Source organism: Trichechus manatus, unplaced genomic scaffold, assembly GCF_000243295.1.
Source record: "Trichechus manatus latirostris isolate Lorelei unplaced genomic scaffold, TriManLat1.0 scaffold00016, whole genome shotgun sequence".
Taxonomy (NCBI): Eukaryota; Metazoa; Chordata; class Mammalia; order Sirenia; family Trichechidae; genus Trichechus; species Trichechus manatus.
In genome coordinates, this window is record NW_004443952.1 from 11,408,815 (window position 1) to 11,429,485 (window position 20,671).

Here is a 20,671-nt window from a genome sequence, read left to right on the forward strand (position 1 = left end):
GACTTGTTAAAAAGGTATTGTGGCAACCTAGGTGAAAGGTAATGATGGTGTGGATTAGTGTCATGGTTGTGGGAATGAAAAAGAATGGAAGGATTAAGAAATATAGAAGATGTAAAATTACTGATTAGATATACAGGTTGAGAGGAGAAGAATCAAGGATGATGCCCTGGTTTTGGACTTGGGCAACTGGGTACACAGCGGTGCTTTTTGAAGAGATTAATTACCAAAGAGAAGGAAAACATTTATTAGAGAAAGTAATGAGTTCAATTTCTGACCTGCTGAGTTTCAGGTGTTTGGGTGACATTAATCGATATGGCCATGAGGCGGTTGGCTGTACAGGTAGCTCAGGAGAAGTAACAAGGATGAAAAAACATTGATATTTCAGAAACCATGGGAACAGATGATATCACTTAGAGAGAATGTGAGAAGTGAGAAGAGAAGAGGGCCAAGATAAGAACCTCAAAGAACCAACAGTTAAAGGAGAGAAGAGGAGGAGGTAGAAAATCAAGGATACTGTCGTGTCAAGTAAACCAAGAAGACAGCATGTTTCAAGAAACAGGGAGTGTTTACCAGTCTCAATTGCTGCTGAACAGTCAACTAGGATGAGAATTAAAAAGGGTCCATTGTATTTAGCCACTAAATGGTCACTGGAGACTTGGCTAGTACTGGGTCAGTGGACGTGTAGGAGAGTGAACGGCAGGTGAGGAGGTAGAGATGCCGAACATGGGCAATTGCTCCAAAAAGTGTGGTGGTGAAGGGGAGGAAAGAGTGAGAGGATGGTTAGTGAAGAGGATATAGACATAGAGTTTGTCTAGTATAGGAAGAATGTTTTATAACAAATGGCCATTTCAAAGTCAGCTGTACATTCCTAGGATCTTCACAGAGTACTGTCTTGTTTTTATCGAGACTCCTAATTTTTAATTTTGGGATTGACTTTAAAAAGGAGCAATAATTCAAGAAGCAATGGTTAGTATATCCTAATAAAGGAAATATCTGTCAGCTCTTATGAATATGAACATAGACAGGTTTAGTCAAGTGGTATTTTTAACATAGATAAAAGCAGAAGCATGAATTTAGCACTCTGCAAATATGTCTTCAAATGGCTGAGAAAGAGAGGTCTTTTTGAGATGTTTCCTAGTCTGTAAAATTGTGTGGAGAGATCACTTTGGAACATGAGCGTGTTTGTGTGTCTGCACATGTGTGTGTTTGTGTGCACAAATGAGGTTGTACTTGTACTTGAAATATTGGGAGGTTGACCTTGATGTTGCTATATGACCTTGGGCAGGTGTGAAGGGTACAATTGTTGCAAGGGAAGTACAGCACTGCTGCTTTTATGTGACCCTTTTAAAAAATTCTTTAAAAAACTTGTATCCATATAAATTCCCCTGCTAGAACAGAGAAAACCACAGACAGTTAGCGTAAAACACTTAAGTAAATTAACTTTTTTGTCCTTCTAAATCGTAACTATTTCTTGGTTTGTTACTTATAATTTATTTTAATATAAATCCCCATACTCCAGTGATTAAAGAACATTTAATCTAAACAGTAGGTGAGTCCCTCCTCATCCCCTGTCTTACTCAAGGAGCTGGTATCAAACGCAGTGGAGTCTTGGTGAGAAGAAATGAGTAACATGAGGCACAAAGGTCATTTCTAAAATGGTGATATGGAACCATTCCCCACCCCACAAAAAACTGTATATGTATAATCATTTTTTCTACTGAACAAAATGAATATGGTTTGGAACATAATTCAGAATTTCATTATACACCTTTCTAAGAAATGACGAATGGAAAAAATATGGTTTAGAATCATCCCATTTGCTTGAAGAAAACACAGGCTTTAGGTCATGGTAGATAATAGCGGCTATCATCTTTGCCAAGCACTTTACATGCTGTGAGCTCATTTGATTCTCATAACAATTCTATGAAATATATACTATGATTATTCCCATTTTACAGATGAGGAAACCAAGGCCCAAAATATTAAGTAGACAGTTCAAGGCCATACAGATAAGTGGTGAAGCAAGGATTCAAATCCAGTCAGAAATCTTATTCTTAACCCTAAACCACCCCGCCTCCCAAGGAAGATGCTAGGGTGGCCTCACTATCTCTGTCAAAATGTTGTGTGGTGAATATTTAAACCACATTTTCTTGGACTGGAATTCTGTATCTAGCCTGAGATTCACTTCTAAGGAGAGGCAAAAAGAATTTGGGGTTAGTTACTAAGTGAAGCCAAAGATGACTGGGGAAAATTCTAGTTAGGACATTTGAAAGCCTGAGGAGCATCTTAATAATGTTCTTTATCAGAGCTGCTTCTGACTCCACTAGACACAGAACACACTTGGAACCTATCTAAGTGACTGTCTTTGAGATGGGAGGATGTCCCTCTGACTCACCATGCTTCCTCACTCTCTGATTCCATTCATATCGTAACGGCACATAAAGGTACCAGTCAAAGGAAAAGCATTTCGAGTGTAGAATCTCCCTCCCTTCTTTCAAAACAGGAGAAATGTGCATCACTCAGAAATGGCTGAAATGTAGCCCCACTTGAAGGCAGAGGGCTGAACAAGCCAACTGCCAAAGGTCTCTTCCAGCCCTCTGATGGGTCTTTAATCATGGGGAGAATTAAAGGATGAAGAGCCAAGTTCTACTTCTGCTTTCCCAGACCAAATCATCTCTCTGGGCCTCCCCTTGTAGCCTGAGAAAAATGCTTAGGATGTCCCCGAAACAACAAGTCTTATTCTTATTTCTATTTACAGATTCAGCTGGGACATTGACTGATCTTCTCAAGATCACAAGCCACGACATTTGTATGGCTAATATTAAAACTTCAGTATCGTAAATTCCCTTCGTTATTTTGGGTTTTTTTTTTTTTTTTGCCTAACAGAGCAGACGCAAGCCCAGCAGATTATCCCATATGGTAGGCCTGAGATGCCCCCACCTGACTCCCACACAGACACAAGATATGTTTATGAAACAGCTGCTCACAAGAAAACCATACCATTCTGAGGGTACTAATTTGGAATTTGTGGGTTTTTGTCACAAATTGTCATTTGTGTGAGATTTACTTTTGCATGAGCTACAGAAAAAGAATAGTAGCCTAGAAAGAGCATTGGGAACCTGGGTTCAGTTCTAGTAAGATCACTATTGGCCAGGTCATTCCAAGAGTCCTGTGGTCTGTCCTAGCCTCAGTTTCTTTATCTTTAATATGAGGGACTGGGCAAGGGGTTTAGTTTAAGGACTCTCCAAGTTATTTTCTAGATCTAACGATAAATGGTATAAAATGATGGCAAAGGTGGTATTTAAACTATTTAGGCACACACACAAATTTGGTCTTAAGGCACCTATTCATCTCTATGCCATTTGGTTTATAACAGTGCTTCTCAAACTATCTGTAGTCAAGGACTAGGGGTTTTTTCCAGTCTGTGGCAGACCAATACTAGCTCTTAGCTCATGCCACATGCAACTCACCATGTAAGTGTGACAACACTCAAACTGGTCTTTATCCTATTCAATGAGTCCACTGATCACATGCTTGGATGCCATGGTGATATCAAATGTTATTAAAGTTTTTAAACACCTTACTTGTAATTTCTGCCCCTATCTTGTTATAAACTGGTAATAAACAGTTGGCTGACCAGCATCAGTCCATAGACCACGCTTAGAATAGCACTGTTGTTCTTGTTAGGTGCCGTCAAGACGGTTCTGACTCATAGCGACCCTATGTACAACAGAATGAAAAACTGCACCATCCTCATAATCATTGTTATGCTTGAGCCCACAGTTGCAGCCACTGTGACTATCTATCTCATTAAAGGTCTTCCTCTTTTTTGCTAACCCTCTACTTTATCAAGTGTGATGTCCTTCTCCAAGGACTGGTTCCTCCTGATAACATGTCCAAAGTATGTGAGACGAAGTCTCACCATCCTTGCTTAAGGAGCATTCTGGCTGTACTTCTTCCAAGACAGATTTGTTCATTCTGCTGGCAGTTCATCGTATATTCAATATTCTTCACCAACACAATAACTCAAAGGCATCAATTCTTCTTAGGTCTTCCTTATTCATTGTCTAGCTTTCACATGCATATGAGGCGATTAAAAACACCATGGCTTGGGTCAGGTGCACCTTAGTCCTTAAAGTGACATCTTTGCTTTTTAACACTTTAAAGAGGTCTTTTGCAGCATATTTGCCCAACGCAATGCATCATTTGATTTCCTGACTGCTGCTTCCATGGGTGTTGATTGTGGATCCAAGTAAAATGAAATCCCTGACAACTTTGATATTTTCTCCGTTTCTCATGATGTTGCTCATTGGTCCAGTTGTGAGAATTTTTGTTTTCTTTATGTTGCGGTATAATCTATACTGAAGGCTGTGCTTCATCAGTAAGCACTTCAAGTCCTCTTTGCTTTCAGCAAGCAAGTTTGTGTCATCTGCACATCACAGATTGTTCATGAGTCTTCCTCCAATCCTAATGCCCCATTCTTTTTCATATAGTCCAGCTTCTTGGATTATTTGCTCAGTATACAGATTGAATAAGTATGGTGAAAGGATACAACCCTGATGCACACAATAACTTTAAAACATGCAGTATCCCCTGGTTCTGTTAGAATGACTGCCTCTTGGTCTATGTACAGGTTCCTCATGAGCAGAATTAAGTGTTCTGGAATTCCCATTCTTTGCAATGTTATCCATAATTTGTTATGATCCACACAGTCAAATGTCTTTGCATAGTAAATAAAACACAGGTAAACATCTTTCTGGCATTCTCTGCTTTCAGCCAGGATCCATTTGACATCAGCAGTGATATTCCTTCTTCCCTGTCCTCTTCTGAATCTAGCTTGAATTTCTGACAGTTCCCTGTTGATGTACTGCTGCAACTGCTTTTGAACCATCTTCAGCAAAATTTTACTTGCCTGTGATATTAATGATATTGTTTGATAATTTCTGCATTCAGTTGGATCACCCTTCTTTGGAATGGGTACAAACATGGATCTCTTCAAGTCAGTTGGCCAGGTAGCTGTCTTCCAAATTTCTTGCCATAGAGGAGGGAGCATTTCCAGTGCTGCATCCGTTTGTTGAAACACCTCAGTTGGTATTCTGTCAATTCCTGGAGCCTTGTTTTTAGCCAATGTCTTCAGTGCAGCTTGGACTTCCTCCTCTAGAACCATCGGTTCTTGAACATATGCTACCCCCTGAAATGACTGAACACTGGCCAATTCTTTTTGGTATAGTGACTGTGTATTCCTTCCATCTTACTTTTGATACTTCCTGTGTCGTTCAGTATTTTGCCCATAGAATCCTTCAATATTGCAACTTGAGGCTTGAAGTTTTTCTTCAGTTCTTTCAGCTTGAGAAATGCTGAGCATGTTCTTTCTTTTTGCTTTTCTAACTCCAGGTGTTTGCACATATCATTATAATACTTTACTTTGTCTTCTCGAGCCGCCCTTTGAAATCTTCTGTTCAGCTCTTTTACTGCATCATTTCTTCCGTTCGCTTTAGCTGGTCAATGTTCAAGAGCAAGTTTCAGAGTCTCTTCTAACATCCATTTTGGCCTTTTCTTTCTTTTCTGTCTTTTTAATGACCTCTTGCTTTCTTCATGTATGATGTCCATGATGTCATTCCACAACTCATCTGGTCTTTAGTCATTAGCGTTCAATGTGCCAAATCTATTTTTGAGATGGTCTCTAAATTCAGGTGGGATATACTCAAGGTCGTACTTTGGCTCTCGTGGACTTGTTCTAATTTTCTTCAGCTTCAGCTGAACCTGCATATGAGCAACTGATGGTCTGTTCCACAGTCAGCCCCCGGCCTTGTTCTGACTGATGATACTGAGCTTTTCCATCATCTCTTTCCACAGATGTAGTCGATTTGATTCCTGTGTATTCCATCTGGTGAGGTCCATGTGTTTAGTCACCATTTATGTTGTTTAAAAAAGGTATTTGCAACGAAGAAGTCTGTGGTCTTGCACAATTTTATCATATGATCTTTGGCATCATTTCTATCACTAAGGCCACATTTTCAACTACTGAGCCTTCTTGAATAGCACTGGGTTTAGCCATTTCTCTGAAATAAAGCAAGGCCTCTGAGGACTTGAGCACAGCATCACTCAGACAACCTAGACAGAGTTTTTGTTTTGTTTTACAAGCAACTGGAAAGCACAAAGCTACCTTTTTTTTTTTTGTTAACAACTTACTGAGATAACTCCAGCCTCTCACCACTTCAACCTTGTCTGCTCCACCATTGGTCTGGATTCTTCTCAAATTCGTCTGTCATATTGTCCTATTTCTTTTGCCCTTGGAGTTGCTTTTTTTAACCCTCTACTTTAGTTGGCAGGTCCTAGGCAGGTAGAGCAGCCCTGGAATTCCTGCTGAAAGCCACAGGGTAATAGACTCGAGCTGTTCGTTGAGCAGGAGGGAAAGTGAGAATTGGACAGCTGCCCCATGGGTGGGAAGCCGCTTCTCGCCCTTGTAAGGAAGGCAGCAGCTGCTCCTCTTTCATCTGTGTTGTTCCTAGTCTCCCTTCCCTCCTCTGCCCTGGACCACAGCGGTGAAGGCACCCATTTCCAAGATGCTGCCAAATACACAACGGCAGCTGTCTTACAAAATGGTGCAGTAAGCTTAGGACCGCAGCATCCCTTTCAGCTGCTTTTGAAAGTGCAGAGGGAGTCTGGTAAAAGCAAACAATTTTGTGTTATATATTGTACATCGTCACATCACTCTTCTTTTTTGTACTAAAAAGGAAACCTGTTAGGCACCAAGTGCTGCATAGTTCTAAGCACTGTACATATATTAACTTAATCCTAAGAACTACCCAATAAAGTTTATCTCATTATTACTATCTCCTTTTTACAGAAGAAGTAGAGAGAAGCTAAAGGAAGAGGCTAAGGGTCACACAGCCAGCAAGTGGAGATCCTGGATTTGAGCTCAGCAAGTGGAATGCTGGCTCAAGCTCATGCCCTTAACCACATTCCTCCATCCTATCTGGATGTAAATGATGGCTTTTGAACCTCATGCCAATCCTATGGACTACCTAAGGCTGATGGAGATGAATTAAAAAAGTATTTTATTGAGCAACCTACTAGGTGCCAGGCAGTATTCTAGGCATGCAGAATACAGTGGGTAACAAATAATATCCTTGCTCTCATGGAACTTATGTTCTAGTCAGGGACTAAGAATGTAATGTAATGAAAAAAATATAAAAGCCTTTGCTTAACTGCTCAAAAACCAAATTCTCCTCAAACATCACCTTCTCCAAGTTTAACCTGAACTCCCCAGTATGAATGTTAAATACCTCTCCCCTCTATATGCTCCCATAGACCCTATACTAACTTCCATGATGGGAGCTCTCCCATCATTTTATAATTGACGCTTACTTGTCTGTGTTTTCCAGTGGCCTATGAAAAGCTTTATCTCCATCTCCTCAGGCCTAGCCTGAGATTATTTAAGAATGGGGGAAAGTGGGAATACCTTAATGACCCACAAGAAGGAGGCCAGTGGAGAATGAGAAATGAGCAGGACCACTGCTGATGCCTGTGAAGACTGTTACTGCACAAGGACACCCGGCTAAGGGAGCAAAGGGGATTGAAGTCCAGCCAGAGGTCTTTCCAAGTGGTGGCCTCTGTGTAGAGCTGCATTCTGCTCAGAGAGGTGCCTTTGTCTAATTTGCACAAAGAAGCCATGTAGTCCAGCAGTGGTCCTGAATGTGACTCGTGTTTAGAGACAGCTGGTCCTTCAGCCTGGATCTGGCGAAGATGATAACCCTCGTGCCACATAGCATGACAACACTTAAAAACCTTTCACCAGGCCTCCAGATCAGGATGACATTCTTTGCTGGCTGGTGTGTCCCTGTACCCTCACAGGTAACTCTCTGTGAACTGGCAGTATTCAGACATTATCACTTTTTTTCTTTGACTTTCTACATGGCAGGAACAAAATGCGACCTCAGGATCCCTGGAGGGGGTAGAGATTCTGCTTCAAACATGATAAAAAGCGTTTCAGCCACTAAGAAAGGCTGGTCAGTGAAGTAGGAGATGCCTCTGGTTAGCAGAAAGCACAGAGGTCTCATCACTCCACACGTGGTTCTGGGTAATCCACACAGGCCTCTTAGTTGCCTAGGGCTGACACAACAAAGTATCACAAACTGGGTGGCTTTAGACAACAGAAATGTATTGTCTCACAGTTCTGGAGGCTAGAAGTTCAAATCAGGGTATTGGCCATGTAAATTTCTTTTGATGGCTCTGAGAAAGAAACTGTTCACCCTCTCTCCTGGCTTCTGATGGCTCCGGGCAATTCTTGGCGTTCTTTGGCTTGGAGATGTTATCTTCACATGGCCGTCTTTCCTCTGTGTGTCTCTTCTCCTCTTTTATAAGGACAGCGTTCAGACTGGATTAGGACCCACTCTACTCTCCTATGGAAACCCTGGCGGTGTAGAAGTTAGTAGCTATGGCTGTTAACCAAAAGGTCGGCAGTTGGAATCTACCGGCTGCTCCTTGGAAACTCTATTGGGCAGTTCTACTCCATCCTATAGGTTCACTATGAGTTGGAATTGACTCAATGGCAATGGGTTTGGTTTTGGTTTTTCTACTGTCTTATGGCCTCATGTCAACTGATAACATCTTCAAAGGCCCTATTTCTAAACAAGATCACATTCACAGCCACTAGGGGTTAGGACTTCAACATATCTTTTTGGCGGACACAGCAAAGAAAGTTATCCTGAACTGGAGGCCCAGAGAAAGGCTTTTAAGCATTGCCATACTATGTGGCATGAGGGTTACCATCTTAGCCAGACCGAGGCTGAAGGAAAAGCCATCTCTAAATATGAGTTCAAACCATAACAGCTTCCGTGACTCAATTCTTCATCCTGCACATATGACCAAACGTGCTCAAATGCGTTAAAAATTGTTTCTTGAAAAAGGAACATGAAAAAGGATGTAGGGTAAACCCTCCTAATAATTCTGTCCTGAATCTAATCCATCTATTATTGTATACCCTGAAATTCCCACTGCTAAGGTTTCCATCACTGAGGAAGAGCTCTAAAGGAATCTTTGATGTCAGAAGTTGTTCTGAAGTGGGAGAAGGAAAAGGAGCAGTTCTTCTAGTGTCCTTGTGTGAGTTTGCCAGGGAACTGGTATCCTAGCATCTGAGAGGGTTTGTGCATCTCATCTCCCATTTGCCAACTTGGACAGCTTCAGACTTGGACTTGAGGGAAGGAGACACTAGAAGGCTGGGAGAGGTAGGCCTTGCAGTGGCAAGCATTAAGCAGCCTCAACTTCCACAGAATCTTCTCTGGGGCCCAAGCCATGAAAAGAGGGGACACAAAGTGGGGTTTCATCCAGAAGATGAACTTGGCTCTGGGACTGGTGATGGTGGTGTCACATCAGCCTGTCTAAGGATGTCTGTTCCCCCTCAAAGCTGCCTCTACCCCCCACAGGCACTGGTGGCCACCAGACTCACTAGTGTAAGATCTCCATAGTATAAGATCACAGACTGCCCTGGCTGGAAAGCACTCAAGAATCCATCTGATCCACCGCCTTCAGCATACACAATTGGTGAAAACCACAGAAGAAAGTATCAGGAGGAGGCTTGATGTTTTGCCCCATTAAGAAGGCAGAGGGATTAGAAGTGATCACATTACATGGGCTATATACAGTGATTTTAAATTGGAAAAGTACTATTTTCAAGGTTTTTTGTGGAGGGGAAACTTGGGGTGTGGCAATTATAGGTCAAAAAGTCTAGAACCACCTGCCAAGAAAGTTTACTTTGCACAATTCCTTCCATTGTAGCAATTGTTTCGAGGGCTGTGAAGTGCAAGCATCCCCCAAATTTGGCTTTCATATGGTCTCAGTGTATGTGATGACATTCTCCTGCTATTTTCAGAGCTCTGGACACTTGAAGCCCAATTTACCAGACCAATAACAAGGAGATTATAATGGGATCTACAAACCTGATTCAGGCACGATGCTGGGCATGTATCAGATAAGATCATCTGCTTTGCCACTAAGAAACACACATGTAAGATTGCAAAATGCTTGAGTGCATTAATTGCTTTCTCCCTTACCTGTTCCCTTTCAAAACTGACCACAAACTATCAGCATCCAGATCTCAAAGTTTATGAAGAGGGACTTTTTCTGTGATTCCAGGAGGGCAGAGCAGGGCACAGGGATAAGAAAGCAGGTAGAAATTGCAGGGAACATAACTTTGATCCCAAAGGAGGAATCCTTTGTAATAATGAGAGTTGTTTCAGTATGGACTTGGGTGTTACTTTGCGAGGAAGTGAGTTTCCTGTCACTTTCAGCCTTTCCGGAGAGACTGCCTACTGACTCCCACTCACTGGGTTCACTGCAAATCCAAGCGTCAGAGAGGAGTTGATAGAGAACATCGCGGTTACATACACTCTAAGATTCTATGCTTTTATGAGCTATTATAAAGTCACTGTCTTTGAAAAATCAGTGCAGCATTGGATGCAAACCACCAACCAGTTCTTTTAACTTAGAACTGAGTTTTCATGGCTCAGTGCTTGAGAGAAGCCCAATATCTATTGTTTTCAAGCAACTGAGATACTTTATGTTATTCTGCACTGAAAGTCATTATTGTTTCATCATAAATCTTTTTAGGGTATATTCTGAATCTACTTGATGGGATGATTTTCCTCATGGTGTTAACACCAGTAATTCCAGGCTTTAGAGCAGTAGTTCTCAACTGGGGGCAATTTTGCCTCCCAGGGGACATTTGGCAGTATCTAGAGAGATTTTTGATTGTCATGAGCAAGGGAGGAAGAGATGCTACTGGCATCTAGTGACTGGGGGCCAGGGATGCTGCTAAACATACTACAGTGCACAGGATAAGCCCCCACAACAAATAATTATCCGGCCTGAAATGTCATTAGTACTGCTGTTGAGAAACCCTGCTCTAAAGGGATGGATGGCAAACAATAACAACAGCATTACTCTTACCTTGTGACACCCTACTGAGTGCAGTCCTGTAATTGGAATTTCACAAATGTACATTATCTCTACACAATGCAACAACTCTGCATGGTAGACGTTGTTATCCTCAATGTGCAGATGAGAAAAGTCAAGTCCAGAGAGGTTATATGGCTTGTCCAAGATCAAACGGCTCATAAATGCAGAATGACCTTGGTTCAAACCAAAGTCGGTTGAACTCTGAAATCCAGGTTCCTAATCAGTATGCTATGCTGAGAACCCTTTAGATAACCAACACTTTTTCCAGCAGAGATTTAGGCTGAGATAGAGCCAAGAAAGTACAGTTGGGAGCAAAGGACTTTGGAAAGAGAAGGAAGGTGGTCATCTAAAATAGAAACTGTATTTCCTGAAATAACCTGAAGGGGCACCCTCACAGTCACAATGGCCACTCACAATGGGTTGAAGCCCAGCACCTCCTTGATCTTTGTGCATATGCTACACTGCTTCGAGAAGAGGCATTCATGGAAGTTGATATGATAGAAGCACATTACCTGTTCACCCTTTTACATCATGAGGTGAACTTCAGTGTGCATTTCACTGAATAGCACAGCTCTCATAATGTTTTAGCTTAAAATAACAGCAACAACTTTTACTGGGGTTTGGAGAATGTGTTTTGGATTTAGGCAGAGCCGAGTTCAAATCCTTGCTCTTTCACTTATTAACTGGGCTATTTTGGGCAAGTTACTTCACCTCCTAAGCCTCAGTTTTCCCAACTGTACTATGGGCATCATCATCGTCACTACCTTATGGGAGTGTTATGACAATTAAATGGGAAAACTAATGAGTTAAATGAAGGCAAAAAGAACTAGGCCAGTACCCATAAAAGAGCAAGAGACCAACAAATATAGATGATACTATCATGGTATTAAGTTTATTTTGGTGAAATAAAAAGAAAACAGGGCTGCATTGGTTAATGTGGCTGTGTGGGGCAGGGAACCAGGCTGGGAATGCACAGAAGTGGGATGCCAATGTGGAGAGCTCCACTTCCTGCTGTGAAAGAACAGTGCATCTCAGAATTAAAAATAGCAAGGACAGAGAACACAATGAATCCCAAGCAAGTGTCCTTTGTGATTTCAGTGAACACTTCTGTGGTTGCTTTTTCTAGAACAGTTATTTGTAGGTGACTGTCATTTTCTTGGTTGCCAGAATCCCAAAACATAACACACACATGCTTATGCCTGATATTTCCGGTCTTCTGCTTTGAGCCTCTTAAGAATATGGAAAATTAAGTGAATCCTGCTATTCACCACAGACCAGCAGAAGCACTCAGAGAATCTCAAGTCAGAAACAGAAATGGACCAGACCACTTGCATCTTGGATTTTCTTTTTAAAAAGTTACATGGACCTATCATGGACCATGGGTTAGCCACTGGGACTTCAATATTTTATTCAATGAACATTTGATATGATATACTTTAGAACTGACAGTTGTACAGATGAATCAGTCACTTCTGTGATGTATCAGTTGCTCATATGTGGGGCTTTTGTTTCCTGAGAATTTAACCTCTTTCCCCAATACTGACCCACCTCCAAAACCACTTCCTTCCAAAACAGTGACACTTCTCTACACAGGTGTATTTGTTCAGAAAAGGGCTCTATAGCCAACCCCCTAAATTAGAAAATCTCAAATACCAGAGCTGGAAGGCCCTGGGAGAATTCTCATTGAAGAGATGGGGAAACCAAGGCCAGAGAGAGTGAGGGGCTTGCCCAAGGTCACACAGCAAATTATCAGCAGAGCTGGAATTAACACCCTGGCTTTGCAACTGCTTGTTCCATTTTCATTTAATATTCCATGAGGTTTCTCATCTTCATTGGGATAATTTTAAGGTGGGTGGTGTCAAATTTTCTCCAAATTTCTCACTAATCTAAGAAAATTAAGAACTTAGATTTCAAAAACTTGAATAATATTTGATGGCATTAGAAAGAGAATCCCAAGTGGCAAAATTACTAGGCAAGCAACAAGACTTGTTGATTGGAGCAGTCGTGAAGTGGACAGAGCTAATTGTGAGTCAAACTGCCTCATCTTCCAGGAGTATCAGTAACAGCATGGACAATGGTTGACAATGGACCCAAGCCAGAAACAAGTCCGTTGGGCTTTCTCAATATGGCACTCCAAAGGGAAAGAAAACATACAAAAGATGTGACATTCTAAATTTCAAAAAAGAAATATGTACAGATTTTGCTTTTAACATCCAGTCTTATTTGGCCTATTTCATCTCTAGTTTCTAGTGAGCCAAGAATATAATCAATAGACGACCATGCTGACATTACCCAGGGAAAAGCTGTCCAAAGGAATGACAATCTACTTCTCCATTGTAGTAACCATGTTTTCTTCTCGCTTTCCAACCACTGTGACGTAGTCATTTCAAGGCCATATCACTTTTAATTTTAGCCAGAAATCTTTGGAAAATAGAACAATTTTCTGGCCTTTGGGAAAGTAGTGAGCTTTCCTGACCTTTATCATTTTTAGTCTGGTAAACCAAGACTGTTTCTAATCAAGTTCAGATGAAAGCTTGGCTCCACTGTAGGGCCATGGAGGAGAGAACCTAACTGTATGCCAGAGCTATTCCTCAAAGCAGATTTCAGACTTCCTTGAGGCAAAGCACTAAGGCTTAGAATAAATCTGAAATCAAAGGTAATGACTGTCATTCTTTACCAGTTGTGTGAAATCAGTTTTCTTATAAAACACTAATTACTTCTCACTTCTCTTTGGAAGTTTCTAGATATTAAAATGAGATTTCACTTATGGTCTATCCTTTTTCCATTTACAGCAATAGTTCTTGAACCTAACTGCACAACAGAATTATATGGAGCACCCTTTGAAAAAACAAAGATTCCAGGGCTCTTCATCTGGGTCACTGAATCAAATTTCCGGGAATGAGGCCTGGGAATCCTTATTACTAAAAAGCTTCCCAGGTGATTCTAATGTCTTTAATATTCTAGTTATATTTTTTCCTTCTTTTTTTCTTCTCTTTCTTCTTTCTTTCATCCCTCCCTTCCTTCTGGGTTGCCCTCAAAATCTAAATATCACATGTAGTAATTTTGGCAGAGCAACAACATTTTCAGTTCTAAACCACCACCAACTGACAAAATTTGGAAGACAATATGTCAGTAGACCTGAAACTTCTTGTACAGCTATAGCACTGTAAAGAATCTTAGAATCAGACAGAAAGGTGCTTATATTCTTTCTTCTTAAAAGATACCTATGGAATAGACATATGTCTAAGTACAATTTCTCATGCTTTATTTGAAGTCCATTGATCATTAACAGAATTGTACAGGCATAAAGAATGAAGACTTTGTCTAAATCCTACGTACTTTTGTAGTTCTGAGTTAGTTTGCTATTATCTTTTCTTTTTCTTAACTAAATGACCTAGAGTTCCCGTAGTCTTTCCTTGTAGGAATTCTCTCTGTTCTTCTATTACAATTCTTTATTCCTCCTTCGGTTTCTTTAAGCTGTTGTTGGTTAACCAACAGGAACTAGAATACCTCCAGGGCACTACTGTACTAACGTATTTTATAGTTTGAAAATAGTTCATATATCTACCTAGAAGAATCTAATTATTGCCAGGGACTGACTTAGACTAGTGGGGTACAAATCCAAAAATCTACAGACTAGTGTTTTACTTCAAATGAAGAAAGTTTTCTTTAGAATTTCTGACACTTTCTGGGATTCCTATTATATGAAGATCAGATCCTGAATTTGATCTCCAAGTACTCAAATTTTCTCTTTTTTTTTTTTTGCTTTCCCTTTGAATGCTTGAGGTATTTTTAGTTTTGTCTTTTTTTCTCATTAATTTGCTTTTCTGTAGTTTCCCTAACACTGGTCAGTATCTCCCTTGCAGTTTTCAGTTCAACAATCATGTTTCTGGAAGGCTGAATTAATAGCTTCCATTCTTCACTCTCCCTGTATCTGTGCCCTTTGCCACCGAACTACGGAATTCCTTCCACTAATGATTGAATATGTCTCCTCCTATTGATTTTGGTCTTGGCAATGTGACTCGCTTTGGCTAAAGGCCTCTGGGTAGTTCTGAGCCTAGACCTTATTTCTGCTCAGCCTGTTTATACATGTGTCATTGCCGTAAGAAGAAATTGTCCTGGCTGGGTCTTTAGTCCAGGGAGAATAAGAGCAGACTTGATCCAACCTACAGCTTAGAGTCACTCAGCCTAAGCTCAGCCAAAATTAGCAGAGCCACCCTAGCCAATCCTCATAGACTGTATAACACTGTAGGATGCTTATGTTTACAATAAGTCTTCGGATCAGAGCTACTCAAATGACATTCTGGATTACAGGAAACTTCCTTGGGTGGCTGCTGAGTATTCTTTGGGGAGGAGGGAGAGCAGCTTCTTCTTGTGGGACTGGAGCTTAAAGATGCTAAACATACTGGTAGAGAAGATGAGAGCAAGATGGAGGGAAGCAGAAAGTGACTTTCAGAATAAGTAGAAACTCACTCCCTCGGGAGGTCCTGAGGAGGAAATGATGCCCTCAGCAACCCCACTCCCACAGAAAGCAGCTCCAAGGAACACAGCCTGTCCCCCAGCAAGATGGCCAAAGCCATGCCTGGGGCAGAAGGAAATGTCCCCTGAATCCCAGCCTGTGTACCCCCCTACCGCTTTAGGTTATTTACCGCTTTAGGTTATTTGGACTTCTTTCTTCTGGCATGGGTATTTGTCCCTTAAATGGTCTCAAAGGGAATATCTGTATACCAGCTTGTTATTCTGTTGTCTCAAAAGATAAAAAGAGATTTTCTTTTTTTTTTTCTCAGTATGGTTATGCCCAGCTGAACTATAACCCAGCCCCTAACTTTTACATTTCACTCTGATAGTCTATGCAGCCAAAGTTGTCTCAAGACTCTCCTGCTATGTGTAATGGCTTATCTTGCAGGTGAGTCACCACCTATTAGGCCACAGTAACTACATATTTGTATTCAAGCCAAGATGAAACTGCCAATTTGACTGCAAAACCACATTTCCCGATGCCATTTAAAAAAAACAAAAAAGATCATATAACTAATTTTATTCTACTTTCCAAATCCTTGCTGTTTTATAATAACATCTACTGAAGTGAATGTATGTGTCAGGCTCAGTGAGAAAAGAGATCCGGTTTTTATAAAAATTATTTTTGAATCAAGTTGTCTGCCACCAGTGCGTACACTGTCTCCGTCCAATCAATCTGCCCCAGAGGGGCCCTGGAATTCTCACGTTGCTTTCTCCACTCCTGTCTGGAACTCCTCAGCAGTTCAACACTGGGCAACCCTGAATTTGAACTGCAATTCCTGATAGGAACAGACTGTGCCCAGGCCACTTGGTTTCTAGGATTTTGCCAAGTTGGGCTGGAAATTAATGCCCCAGGCCTCCTCTGCATGGCAGGGCTCCCCAGAAGCACGGTACACACAATCCCATTTATTTCATTCAACAAATAGTTATGGAGATTTGGCTTTGTGCCAGACACATCTGTTATGATTGTGTAAAATGAGTAAGAAAGGAATAGTGTCAACTGTCACTACAGCTGAAAGCGACCAGGCACTTGCCACTTTGAGACCTAAAAACAAATTTTCTGTAAAACCACGTTGCAAAGCTGTCTTTTCCTCTCCCATTTGCTGACAACATTTCCAACAATCCTTGGCTCCCTCCTCTTATCTAACACACAGAAAGCTGAGCTACTTCTGAGAAGAGGAAGCCCCTGAAGCTCACGACTCTGAGCTACTTCATCCTGACCCATCCCCGTTCTATCTTCTGGGCTTCTAACAGGAAGTCCTTTCCTTTCCTTCTTTCTGTGACCCTGGAAGTATCTGTTCTCACAAGCTTGGCTCCAGCATTTACAGGATTACAATCTTCTCCTTCCAATGTCTCTCACACACACACCAAGCAAAACACCAAACCCACTGTCATCGAGTTGATTCCAACTCATAGCGTCCCTAGAGGACAGAGCAGAACTGCCCCAGAGGGTTGCCAAGGAGTGGCTAGTGGATTTGAACTGCCGCCCTTTTGGTTAGCAGCTAAGAACAATGCAGCCTTTGTATTTTAAGAAAGTGTGTTTTTGTGTATGTATATGTGTACACACACACCCACGCACATAGGTATATACGCGTGTGTATTTGCATATGTATGCATGTGCACACATGTACACATACACACACAATTTTTCTTGGCTGGTTTCCTCTATAAGTTTCACCAAGCTGCTCTGAGAGCTAACTAAAGGCCATTAGAGCCCAAGCAAAGCAAGTATGCCTGTGGACTCACAGGCTGCCTGCTTTTCCCTTTGGTGACACTACTGGAGTCCCCTAGGTGCCCTCAGAGTTCTTATTCACTCTCGGGTATATGGCTATTAGCCATTGTCCTTTGTACCTTAAAAGCACTCATAACCTCAAGAGAAAGAGACGGAGCTCCCAGGGTGAGTTTCAGGCAGAATTTGGTAGGGTGGGGTGGAGGGGGAGATTGGTCCTAAGGCACCCACACTCACCACCCCCTACGCCCCACTCTGGCTAGGTGTGCTGGAACCTGTGATGACGGCAGTTCCCAACTGGGAACTCTATCAGCGTGGTCAGCCACTGGCCACAGGGAGCCCACTTATCTTCCAGACTCGATGTTCAAACCTGTTTGACCTGCAGTCAAAGCAGTTAATTTCTAGAGTGTAGGCACATAGTTCACAGGAGTGTCCTCTCTGGCCCTCACTCAGCACTTTTGTATTCTTCATTTCAATTCTAAGACTTTGATGACAGTTTTCCCATTTTAAAATAGATTAGATATAGAAAATTAGAGAACAAAACTACTACAGCAGCAGTAACAGCTAATAGCCTGACTCAAAAGAGGAAAAAGACAAAAACTGATATAAGAACTCAAAAAGGGGCATTAAATGAGGGGACCAGCTGCTTACACACCTGGTTGTCCCATGGCAACATAGCTGTGCTGTATCACAGCCCAGTACAATAACTGGTATTGAGAGTCACAACTCTGGATCCTCTAGAAGTTTCAATGATATTCAATGTGCTGATTAAAAGGGTAATTTTAAAGCACTGGGAAAAGGTGATGGCATTGAGAAAGACCCCCTAGAGGACAGAAGTGGTTACTCCACTGTCACATCACAACATGGGGTCCCTCCTACCTCTGAATGTTATCTTCAAGTTGCTTGACTCTGAACTCATCCTCCTCAGACTGCCGCCTCCTGGCTTCCTCCTCTTCGGCAGTACCCGCAGGCATACCCTGCAGCAGCCATTTTTCCCGAAGCACTTTGGACTGTGAGAATGGGGGAAAGAGAACAGACAAGATGACGTCTTTCAGTCCACACCCTCCTCTCCATCCGCAGTGCCACTGTTTTAGCCCCACCCCTCATTGGCGCTCACCTGGATTGCTGCCATCACCTTCGCCCTAATTTGGCTCCCTATTTCCCTCCAGCCCAACCTCCAGAGAACCACCAGAGGGATTTAATTCTATGTTTTCTATTACTGAAAAAGTGGATGTATACAGAAAAAGAGGAAACCGTGTAATGAATGCTCATATGACCTATGGTGTGACAGATCGCTTTTATATGGGCTTTCTCGCCATGGTCTTGTAACTTCCACCAAATGACTGGGTGGGACCATGCAAATAAGGTGTATGGAACCCTAATGAGGGGATTGGTCAGTTTTGTCCTCCCACTAGGGTTAAAATGAGCCATCCCAGAGGCAGAAAGGGGGAACCTCACTACAACCAAGAAAGGAGAGACAGGAGTAGAGCGCATCTTTTGGACTCAGGGTCCCTGTGCTGAGAATCTCCTAGACCCAGGAGATAGAGAGAGACAGAGCTGTAACACTGGAGATGGCAAAAGATGGCGAGAAGCAGCAGCAGGGAAATGGCGACAGCAGATAGAACCAGGAGATCGGTGCAAGACAGCACAGTGGGCTTCCTGCCCATGGAGCAAGGTGGTTACGGTGGGTACACCGATCCACAGAGTGGGACAGCTGAGAGTCTTCAGGTGGTAGTCTTCCTGTGCAGTGGGGTGCCTCCAGGCACTTGTCGTCGGAGCCAGGTTTGCTGACCCACGGAGAGAGAGAGTTGAGTGCCTTCGGGCAGGAGGCTTGCTGGCAGAAGTAGGGTGCCTTCGGGCACTTACTGGTAGAGCTAAAAAGCCTTATAACAATTGCCCAAGCAGGGCAGAGGCTGGGCCAAGGGGCCGAGGGGCCAAAGGTCATAGAGAGGCCTGCCTGCGGTCATGGCTGAAAAGAGGCTGTCTTGACTGAAGAATTGTATCCTGAATTGTAACTTGTCACTGCCCTAATAAACCTCATAACTGTAAGTATAGTTTGTCAGTTCTATGTGGCCATTGCAATGAATTATTAAACCCAGCAGAGAAGTAGAGAGTGCCGTGGAGGGATGGCTGGTGTCAGAATTGGTAAAAAAGTTGGAGAGAGGAGGCATGTCTGACCTCCACCTCATAGGAATCAGCCTTGGGCTGTTGATCTTGATTCTCCTTCTCCCTTGTGAAGTTAGATGAGGAGATCTGACAGAAGATGCCAGCTTGCTGTTTTCACACGACCTCATTTAAACAATTATAAATATTTTGCCATACTTCCCTATCTAAGTTTTTCCACCAAACCATTTTAAAGTAAATAACAAACACCATGCTATTTTGCCAATAAATACTTCAGTATGAATCTCTTAAAAATAAGGACTTTTTTTCTGTAAAACCATAGTTCCACTACAAAATTTCTTAAGATCACCTAATATCCAGTCTGTATTAAAGTGTTCTTTTTAAAAATATTAATCTATATCATGCCTCTTCTTAAAACCTTTTTAATGGCTCCCAGCAGTGGTTTCCAAGTGTTTTTAAAATCACACAACCACGTGTCAGTGGATTAATATACTTTGAGTAGAATAAAAAGTTTTTTTGGGTTTCAGGTCACTGGGGGAGAGGGAGCAGGTGGCTGCTGCTTTGAGAGGGGAGATGAAAACAGTTCAAGAGAAAGGCACATTGAAACTCCTTAAAATGAAAAGCAAAGGCATGGGAGGCACCAGAGGTGTGGGAGGGGAGTTTTGATTTGGACTTCCACATATAAGGCCTCTAGATGGCAGATGGCAGCTACTAGATGTCTATTGAGGCTGGACTCTGTGCATTATGCCTGAAGACCAGTGAGAGTCCCTGTGGGCAGACCAGCAGTCCTGGGAATGAACCACTGTGAGGAAGTATGGCCAAGTCTGCCAGGAGCTGGGCACATTAGCAATTATTTCCAGCAATAGTGGGCAACCAAAGGAAGAACAGGGATAATAACTATGAAGGTCGACGCCAACAGAGTAAGGATGAGCTTCCCTGGCATCACCTCTAAGCAGAATTTTGTTTGACCTCCTTAAGAGGGTGACCAAGGCAGAGGAAAGGGGACTCTCATAAAGATTATATTTGAATTTTTCTCTAGCCAGGGAATGCAGGCTTGTTGTTGTTAGCTGTGGTCAAGTTGACTCCAACTCATAGTGACCTTACGTATAACAGAATGAAACACTGCCTGGTCCTGTGCCATCTTTATGATCACTGATATGTTTGAGTCTGTTGTTTCAGTTACTGTGTCAATCCATCTCACTGAGGGCTTCCCTTGCCTTCATTGATCCTCCACTTTACCAAACATGATGTCCTTTTCTAGCGATTGGTCTTTCCTGATGACAGGTATAAAGTAAACAAGCTGAAGGCTTGCCATCCACACTAAGGAGCATTTTGGTTGTA

The 20,671-nt window shown here is 42.1% G+C and overlaps 1 protein-coding gene across 1 annotated transcript in view; it reads right to left on the bottom strand.

Moving 5' to 3' along the window:
• The window catches only part of LOC101346811 (paralemmin-2), a 191,091-nt gene that overhangs the window by 53,685 nt on the left and 116,735 nt on the right, over positions 1-20,671 (bottom strand). Inside the window, exon 3 of the mRNA XM_012554371.1 lies at positions 18,086-18,216. Coding sequence (XP_012409825.1) covers positions 18,086-18,216 — 131 coding nt within the window. The remainder of the gene's footprint in view (positions 1-18,085; positions 18,217-20,671) is intronic.